At 40.8% G+C, this 8,714-nt stretch overlaps 2 protein-coding genes across 2 annotated transcripts; one reads left to right on the forward strand and one right to left on the reverse strand.

Annotated features, from left to right (window-relative positions):
• Window positions 1-1,419: 1,419 nt before the first annotated feature.
• Window positions 1,420-5,557, forward strand: LOC144704187 (transmembrane emp24 domain-containing protein p24delta7-like). The gene is made up of 4 exons (XM_078576481.1): window positions 1,420-1,802; window positions 1,921-2,130; window positions 4,623-4,699; window positions 5,321-5,557. Exons 1-4 carry the CDS (start codon window positions 1,578-1,580, stop codon window positions 5,463-5,465), a joined length of 657 nt encoding a protein of 218 aa, XP_078432607.1. The 5' UTR covers window positions 1,420-1,577; the 3' UTR covers window positions 5,466-5,557.
• Window positions 5,558-6,025: 468 nt separating this feature from the next.
• Window positions 6,026-8,422, reverse strand: LOC144704188 (FKBP-like peptidyl-prolyl cis-trans isomerase family protein). The gene is made up of 4 exons (XM_078576482.1): window positions 8,249-8,422; window positions 7,566-7,675; window positions 6,287-6,429; window positions 6,026-6,194 (listed from the first exon to the last, which is right to left on the reverse strand). The coding sequence occupies exons 1-4, from the start codon at window positions 8,397-8,399 to the stop codon at window positions 6,152-6,154; spliced, it is 447 nt and encodes a 148-aa protein (XP_078432608.1). The 5' UTR covers window positions 8,400-8,422; the 3' UTR covers window positions 6,026-6,151.
• Window positions 8,423-8,714: the final 292 nt, after the last annotated feature.

An 8,714-nucleotide genomic window follows, 5' to 3' on the forward strand; every position in this document is an offset into this window, starting at 1 on the left:
TCTCCCTTTCTCTCTCTAGAATGCCTCTCTCTAGAATGCCTCTCTCTCTACTTCTCTCCCTCTCTAGAATGCCTCTCTCTCTCTCTTATCGGAAAACACCTGGCAGATGGAATCCCCGTTATGACGTGGAATCCATCGTGGCTGCCAGGTGGATTCTGTCAGGTCAAAATCTGGCCGAAAATCCACCTGGCAGCCACGATGGATTCCACGTCATCACCGGGATATGTCGGCATCGACTTAGAGAGTTTGGGATTATACCGTGCCAAAAAAAAAGTTTAGGTCATATCTCATAGTTTTGAAAAAGTTTGGGACATTTAGTGCTATTAACCCAATATTAGTTGACAGATTGACTAACAAACACACCAATGTGTAGATAGAAATCAATAGATATTGATAGATAGATGGACGGACAGATTGACCAATAATTACAGGGACATAGTAATAGATAGATATACTGACGTATAGTCGATATACGGATGGATACATATATAAACTGAAATATAGATATATAGTATATATATACATCTAGTCTCATAGATACATACAGACATCTATGTGTGCATACATAAAGATTGATAGATGGGCGAATAGATACACATATAGATGAATGCATGGATAGATGGGGGGGATAGATAGATAAATAGATGAATGGATGGATAGATGGGTGGATGGATGGATAAATATATGGATGGATGGATAGACTGATGGATAGATAGATAAATAGATGGATGGATGGATAGACAGCTGGATGGATAGATAGATAAATAGATGAATGGATGGATAGATAGATAAGTAGATGGATGGATGGATAGATAGATAAGTAGATAATATGAATGGATGGATAGGTAGATGGATGGATGGGTGGACAGATAGAGGGATGGATAGATAGATATATAGATGGATGGATAGATAGATATGTGAATGGATGGATAGATAGATGGACGGATGGATAGATGGGTGGATAGATAGATAGGTGAATGGATGGATAGATGGGTGGGTAGATAGATGGATGGATGGGTAGACAGATAGAGGGTGGAAAGATAAATAGATGGATGGATGGATAGATAGATGGATGGATGTATATACATAGATGGATGTAGATAAATAGATAAATAGATCGATGGATATATGTCCAGATAGAGAGACATAGATAGAAGGATGGATCTATAAACACGACCAAAAAAAATGCAAAGAGACGCGGAATGCTGCAGTCAAAATCTAGGTGCACCCTAAGTTCATGCCTCATGGTTTGGTCAACCTGATCTGACCCAGGCATACACAACCTAGACAAACTCTCTAATCACAAGCACCCAATCGGACGGCCAGATTTAGATCTCCGCTGCTGCACCCTCAGAAGGGACCACGGAAACCGACCCATCGAACGGTCAACTCCGCCTAAACAAATCCGCCGATCAGCCGTCGAAGAAAACTAAGACTTTTGCATCTCCTCCCCTGCCCAACTCCCCATCTGCCTCCAGAAATCCCCCCCTTTCCTCTCTCCAATCCATACCCAGATCGTTTTTCTATCAATCCAATCGACCCAATTCGATTTTTTCAGAAAAGCTTCAATCTCGGAGATGATGCGGATCGCTCGATTCCAGCTCCTCGGGTTTGTTGCCCTTTGTATTCTTTCCCCTGCTCTGTGTCTTCGATTCGAACTGCAATCCGGTCACACGAAGTGCATAGCTGAAGATATCCGCCCCAACGCGATGTCCGTCGGCAAATACTCCGTCGTCAACCCAAACGCCGTCGAAGGCCAAACGCCTCCTCCTCTTCCGGAGACCCATCGTGTTACTGTCAGGGTAGGTTTATCTTATGAGTTTAATTAGTTTCTTCTGGGCAGTTGATTATCATGGGTTTGGTTATTTGGATTTCTTGGGGCTAACGGTTTAGATCTCTCTTATGCGGTTGACTTTTTAGGTTTCTTCTCCCCATGGGAATAGCTTGCACTATGCTGAGAACGTTGAATTGGGGAATTTTGCATTCGTCACATCGGAAGATGGAGATCATTTGGTCTGCTTCTGGACACCTGAGCATAAGCCTGCAGTAACTCTTACGGTGGATTTTGAATGGAAGAGTGGGATTGCTACCAAGGACTGGCCCAAGGTCGCCAAGAAAGGGCAAGTCGAGGTATAAATCAAGAACTTTTGTTGACTTTTGTTTCTTTCAATTTTTTTTTAAAATCTTTGGTATCACCGAGAAAGCAGGAAAGGAATTTAAACCACAGAAGCCTGAAAGTTGCAAAGCAATGATGCTTTTTGAACATCTAGTTTAGGAATTTTCATGATGTTTTCATGAAATCATTGTTTGAAGCGTTAAAACTAGGCCATAGTTTACGGTCAAAGATTTTCTTCTCTTTGAAGTCCTAAACTATGAGTAAGAGATGAAAGCCATAAAACCAGAAATGTGGTAAATTATGTTGCTTTTTATATTATCTCTGAGGTGAATAATGACAATTTTGATAAAAGGTATGCATCGAAACATCTAAAAGCGTGGAGTTATTTTTTTTCAACTATCTTCTCGAGGGAAATCACATCGCACTTTCCCTTCAAATAATATAGGCTACTGAATCTTCTCTGTACGAAATTAAAAATATATGAGAATTTACATCGAAACAAATATATGTGAAACCTCGACGTTTTTTATTGGCCTATATTTTCTTTTGGGAGTATCACTCGTCACTTGCTTTTGAAAAGGAAATAAATAAATGTGTCTTCGAAATTATCCGCTTATCACAAATTTCTTCCTTCAGCAAAGTGTGTGTTGATGCTTAGTTTGACAAGATGATCGTTCAATTAAATTACATCAATTTTTTCGCTGGAATACTTTTTTTAAAGAATTTTTCTCTCGAATCGTACTCTCAAGTAGGCTTCGGGGATTCGGACAGATCGTTCGAATGTTCGATCGTATCAGGCATTCGAACTGACAAGATGCTGAGGATCGTTGAAGTGCAGATTGAGAAAAGAAGGAAAAATTTTATTTCATTCAAAAAGAGTGCATAAGAGAGCTTTTTCATCAGTATTTATAGGAGCCGTTTGGGCAGTCGCCCAATGGCTAGTTTTAACTAGCCGTTAGCTTTTTGCGGTGGGCCCCACTGTCTCCTAGTGGGCCCGATAAGGTAGTATTTCGATTTGGGCCTTTTTCTCTGGGCTTGGGCTTATTTCTCTGGGCTTGTAACACATATTTCTCAACACAAACGATCGAACCCGAACACCGATCTGCCCTGTTCAAATCTGATCCAAACCTGATCTGAGCATCTGTTCGGATCGGATTGTTCCACTAGGGTGGCTGTTCAGATCGAATGTTCGAATAAGATCCGATTCGAACACGTTGTTCGAATCAGATCAAATCGAATGTTCGAATCCGGCGGCGCCAGTGGCCGCCAGCACCAGCCAGCAACCATCCAGCGCCGGCCAGCGGCCGCCAGAGCCTGCCAGCGGCCGCCCAGCACCAGCCAGTGACCATCCAGCCGCCGCCAGTGCTGGTCAGCGGCGGCTAGCTCCGGCCATCAGCCGCCAGCTCCGGCCAGCGGTCGCGAGCGCCGGCCAGCAGCCGCCAGCGCCGGCCAGCGCTGGCCAGTGACCATCCAGCGGCTGCAAGCGGTGCCAGCGGCTGCCTAAGAGAGTCGCTGGCGGTTGCTGGCGCTGCTGGCCATTTGTTCGAAATTGTTTGAACTTGTTCAAACAAGGTCGAGCAAATGGCAATCAAACACAAACAAACCAAATTGTTCGTTCGAAACTTTCGATCAAACACGAACAAAGGGTCTGTTCGATCGAAAGATTCGAACAGATCGTTTGAATCGGATTTTGGTCGTTCGAATCTGTTGATCAAGATTCGAACGATCCGATCCGATCCAATTCCCGATGCCTACTCTCAAGAAATTATGCATAATATTACCTGATTTCTGAATATTTCAAGGATTTCTGGGACTCCATTCATTATTATTTTTTTGCAAAATTTAACCTTGCCAAAAATTGCCGCCGTTGCAATTGATCTTCTTGCGGTGTTTTATTTAGTCGATGGACGTAGAGATATCAAGTTTCATTTGATTACATTTTTTATCGCTTTTGAATATCTTAATTAGTCAATGTACATGAATATTAGATGAACAAGAACAGTAGGAGAAAGAATAAAGCTCTTTATTGCTCCTTCTCATGATAAAACGCTGCCTATTGGCATACACTTTTCGTATAGTTTAGCGTCGAAATTAATAAAATTTTTGAATGCAATTAGTGTGGCAAAAACCGATGTTGAAATGAAATTGTTCACCATACTCGGGAATTCAGTTTTGCAATACGATGAAGTTGATAACATCTTAGTAATTTAAGTTTTCTCTAAATAAATTTATCCATTTTTTGTTACCAACCCGTTGGGATAAATAATTCAGTTCAAGGGTTATTCTTCTAATACTGAATTTTTTATCTTATTCAGAGTCTGGAATTCAAATATTACTGAATTCCATTTTTCTGAAAGAATTCCTCTCTTTTGACGTTTAGTTGACACAATAATAAACTGGAAAATTACATTTATACTATCGATAATGAGAATTAGGAAGCCAACCCCTCACCCAAAGATCTGCGTCAGTTTAGAAGAATAACATTTGTGGTCTACTTTTGTCCCAGGGAATGGAATTGGAGCTGAAGAAGTTGGAAGACACAGTCCAATCCATCCACGACGAAATGTTTTATCTTCGCTCTCGGTATAGTTTATTCTATTACTTTCTAATTTCCTGGGATTTACCAATTAAGGTGCAAGATTGTCCGGAATGGGACGGTTTGGGACGGTTTTCGTCTAGACATGGTTGTTCTGTTTTGTTCGTTTTACACGAACAAACAATTTGCACAAAAGAACCGCACAGGGCATTGTTCTTTGTTCTGTTCTTTTCTTTTTTCAAAAACAAACAAAATTTGCACATTCGCACAAATCAATAATTAAATTCACACAAAGCGAACAAAAGAACCACACACAGATCTTTGCGATGTTCTGTTCGAATTGTTTTTTGTTCTGTTCAGAGAACCGAACAGAACAAAGAATTCGCACAAAACTAACAGAGCGACCACGTCTATTTTCGTCTCATCCCATGTCCCATTTTTTTGGTTCGCCGGAAACCGTCCCGTCCTGGAACCATCTTGTGCAAGAACCCGCCTGCCCGTCGGAGGTCAGGGATGGAAAACAATAGACATTCTGAATCATAGAAGTTCTAAAATTTGACAAAAAAGTCGTAAACGGCGACATTTTGAAACGTTGTCCGTCATCCAAGGCCCTGGATGGGATGGTTATTCATTTTGGGACTAAAATTTGTGCTTTTTTTGGATATTAGAGAGGAGGAAATGCAGGAGTTGAACAGGACGACTAACTCCAGGATGGCCTGGCTGAGCTTTCTCTCTCTAGGCGTCTGTCTCTCCGTTGCCGGCCTTCAACTGTGGCATCTGAAGACCTTCTTTGAGAGGAAGAAGCTCCTCTAAGAATACTCCTCTTTCTCTCTCTACCTCCATATTAAACTGTTGTTGAGTGCCAACTTTTTGAATGAACAGAAGCTCATAACGTTGGAAAGTAATATTGAAACTTATCAAAACTGAATAAATTAGGTTCTACCTCATCCGCCCAGAAATTGTAATTGGGCATCTGAAGACCTACGAGAGGAAGAAGCACCCTTTAAAACACAGTCTCTCTACATCTACATAAACCTCTTGATGAGTACTAACTTTTTGAATAAATACGAGCCTACAAAGTTGGACTTATAGCAGAAACCATCAAACTAAATAAAGAATGTCCTATTTCATCCTCCCACAAATGACATTAAACTTCTCAAGACCTTTCAAAGAGAGAAGGCCCTCTAAGAACAATCTTTCTCTTTCTACTTCCATGCTGAACTCCTGCAGTGTACCAACTTCTTGAAAGTTGGAAATTATTGTAGAAGCCTACCAAAAGTGAATAATTTAAGCTCTATCTCATCCGGACCTCCACGTTAAACTCCTCCTAAGTACCAACGTTTTGGATTAATACCAGCACAGAACGTCAGAAATTATTGCTGAAACCCATCAAAACTGAATAGATTAAGTTCTACTTCATCCGCCCTGAAAATGATTTTCATGGTCGGTTGTCATTGTAGATCACAACCCAGGAACAGCGAGAGTTCAAAAGATTCACTTCAGTTCTTCCTGCCCTCGCACAAAATCACATGGTACCCATGCCTGAAATGGATAAAATACATCTTTTATACAGCTGCATCAACAGATAGTAAGAGAGAGAGAGATGAGAAAAGAGAGTGAGAGGAGTGATTTACGTGGACTTAAATGGTGCGCTGGTCGCCCCGATGGGAGTAGCAAAGGCGACGTCTTGAAATGGGCCTGCCATCTTGCCCCGGGGGAACCATCCGAGATCTCCTCCCTTCTTCCCAGATGGGCATTCCGAGTATTCCGCAGCAATCTAGAGAGAGAGTGTGTGTGTGTATGTGAGTGAGTGCATGAATTTGGTCATATATAAAACATGCATCTTAAACATAAAATAAAAATAACATCAGGCAACTGAGCAGTAAGTTGGGAGATAGTTCCGATTGGAATCAGCAGTGTTGAACAAAACCTTATACTTTAAATAATAGGGGTTTGGAAGCTGACGGATTATTAAAACGATTGTAAAAATGATTGGCTTATTGCACAAGAGCTTTGATACCACGCCATAACTGATATGATCCCACCAACTAGGATGTCCCATTGGGGCGATCGAGCCCAACTCTTTGGTTTAATACAACTATTAAAGCCAGAGGTCTTATGGATAGGGCATGCTTTATAGAGAGAGAGAGAGGGAGAGCAACCAACAGGCATAAAACTAAAGTGATAAGAACTAGGGATAAGAACTAAAGGGCATGGATGATGAACTAGAGTAAAACCAACACGAGTAGATGATGAAAAAGATTTACAATCATAGATCACTGCTCTCTGTATCCTTCCTTATTTTACTTTTTCCTCCTATTTATTGTTCCTATATCTTCTCTCTCCTCCCTCTCTTCTCACTATCTCTATTCCCCAAGTTAGATTGATGGATCCTTACTTGACTATCCATGGCAGTCATCCCCCTACATGCATCTATTGCAAGGTAAATCATGTCCTGAGCTACCCGAAATTGCATGAGTTTAGGAACGATTTAAGAGCAAAAGCGAGTTTAAGAGTGTAATTGAAAGATTTAAATTAATGAACCTAGCGTCACAAAGTGAACCAAGCCATGCTAGTCAGAGTTTCTGCAATGTTGTTGCAGAACCTTTGGAACGTTGGATAACCTTTGCTCCTGCAACGTGCCGGAGTGAAGAAATTCAGGTTACAAAGAATCGTGCAAGAATCTCCACAAGGAGTATCACAATTGTTCTTTCACATCATTCCCATTGTAAGTCGCTAAGATTGAACTGAAATGAATATCAAAATGAAAAAGTGCACAAGAATTCGCCCCACAATCACAGTTTGCTAGAAATAGGAAAATTGGATAGAAACCCCCAACATAAACATACCTGACTAAACCCCCTTAATTTATAAGATTTAAGATTAGATGGGTAGCAGTCTTGGCTTGAATACCTTGGCAAATTCAGCTGGAGGAACCTTGTCACCATTTCCTAGCCAACCATCTTGTAGCTTTTTGTATGCCTCATTAATCTTCCCTTGCTTCTCACATAATATGTGCCTTGCTGTATAAGAAACATGTAAACTCAGAAGATTCGACAAAGAAAATAAATAACAACAAAGTTGACCCAACAATTCCAAAAGAGAAGCCGCAAGGCCACCTTGTTAGGAGGAAACTTTCAAATTTGTGATCGACTTATAACTACACAGTTATCGACAAGGAAGTTAGATGTTCTCGTAGAGAATTGCGATCAAATTACATATGTCAAAATTGAACATCAAGATCTAAGAATTCTAAATTACTCTCCTTCACAAGTCTTCGGTTTCTTGCATGAAAAATTAACAAAAGGGGCCATTCAGAAGAAAAAGGTTAGTCCTTGGAATTGAAAAATGACGTAAAAATGGTGATTTTTCTTTCTCTTAAGCTTGCGCAACCTCCAGGAGACAAGGGAACTGACAGACGAAATTCCAGGCAGAGAATCGCCAGTTCAGTTCTTGTTTTTCCCGAATACGAATCAAACCGGTATGCCAGAAATCCTTGTACAAGGAATCGATAACCGAAGAATGATACATCACTGAAACGCGATGATCGGTTGCCAAGAACTATTGAAAGAAGGCGATCTTGGAAAGAGCGTAACCTTTGACGTAAGTACAAGTTCCAAGGCCATCTGCAGACTTTCCGCCCTTGCCCTTTCCCTTCGCGCCACCATCGTCGGCTCCGCTGCTGGCCGCTTGCTTTCCTTTACCCTTTCCTCCCGAGGGCTCCTTCGCCTTGGAATCCTTGCCCATGGCTGGTTCTACAGTGCAGAGATGCCTCAGCAAGAAGAATTTATAGACTTCGTTCCCCTAATCTTCAATCAAAACTCGGGTTCTCTTCAAATCTTCAGGTTAGTGATAATGGAGATCACACAGATTTTCCCAATCATCAATTACAAAATTCATGATAAAAATAATTTTCTCGTCTCAAATTATGTTTTTATTTCAAACAAATAAACTGAATGAGGTGATCATATAAGTTAATTATCATTTACTTGAGATCTATTTTAAAAAATAAATACATTATATGGTGGTTACATTTACCTACGATTTATATAGTTTCTGTCT

This window comes from Wolffia australiana, chromosome 6 (genome assembly GCF_029677425.1).
Source record: "Wolffia australiana isolate 7733 chromosome 6, ASM2967742v1".
Lineage (NCBI taxonomy): Eukaryota > Viridiplantae > Streptophyta > Magnoliopsida > Alismatales > Araceae > Wolffia > Wolffia australiana.

Bases quoted from the DNA above. Each gene is read 5' to 3' on its own strand.
- LOC144704188 (XM_078576482.1), bottom strand. From the start codon at position 8,399: ATGGGCAAGGATTCCAAGGCGAAGGAGCCCTCGGGAGGAAAGGGTAAA. The intron at 6,430-7,565 runs GTATTCAAGCCA...CTCTCTCTCTAG, and splicing joins CTCCAGCTGAATTTGCCAAG to ATTGCTGCGGAATACTCGGA. The intron at 6,195-6,286 runs GTAAATCACTCC...TATCCATTTCAG, and splicing joins AGCGCACCATTTAAGTCCAC to GCATGGGTACCATGTGATTT.
- LOC144704187 (XM_078576481.1), top strand. From the start codon at position 1,578: ATGATGCGGATCGCTCGATTCCAGCTCCTCGGGTTTGTTGCCCTTTGT. The intron at 1,803-1,920 runs GTAGGTTTATCT...TTGACTTTTTAG, and splicing joins CCCATCGTGTTACTGTCAGG to GTTTCTTCTCCCCATGGGAA. The intron at 4,700-5,320 runs GTATAGTTTATT...TTTGGATATTAG, and splicing joins ATGTTTTATCTTCGCTCTCG to AGAGGAGGAAATGCAGGAGT.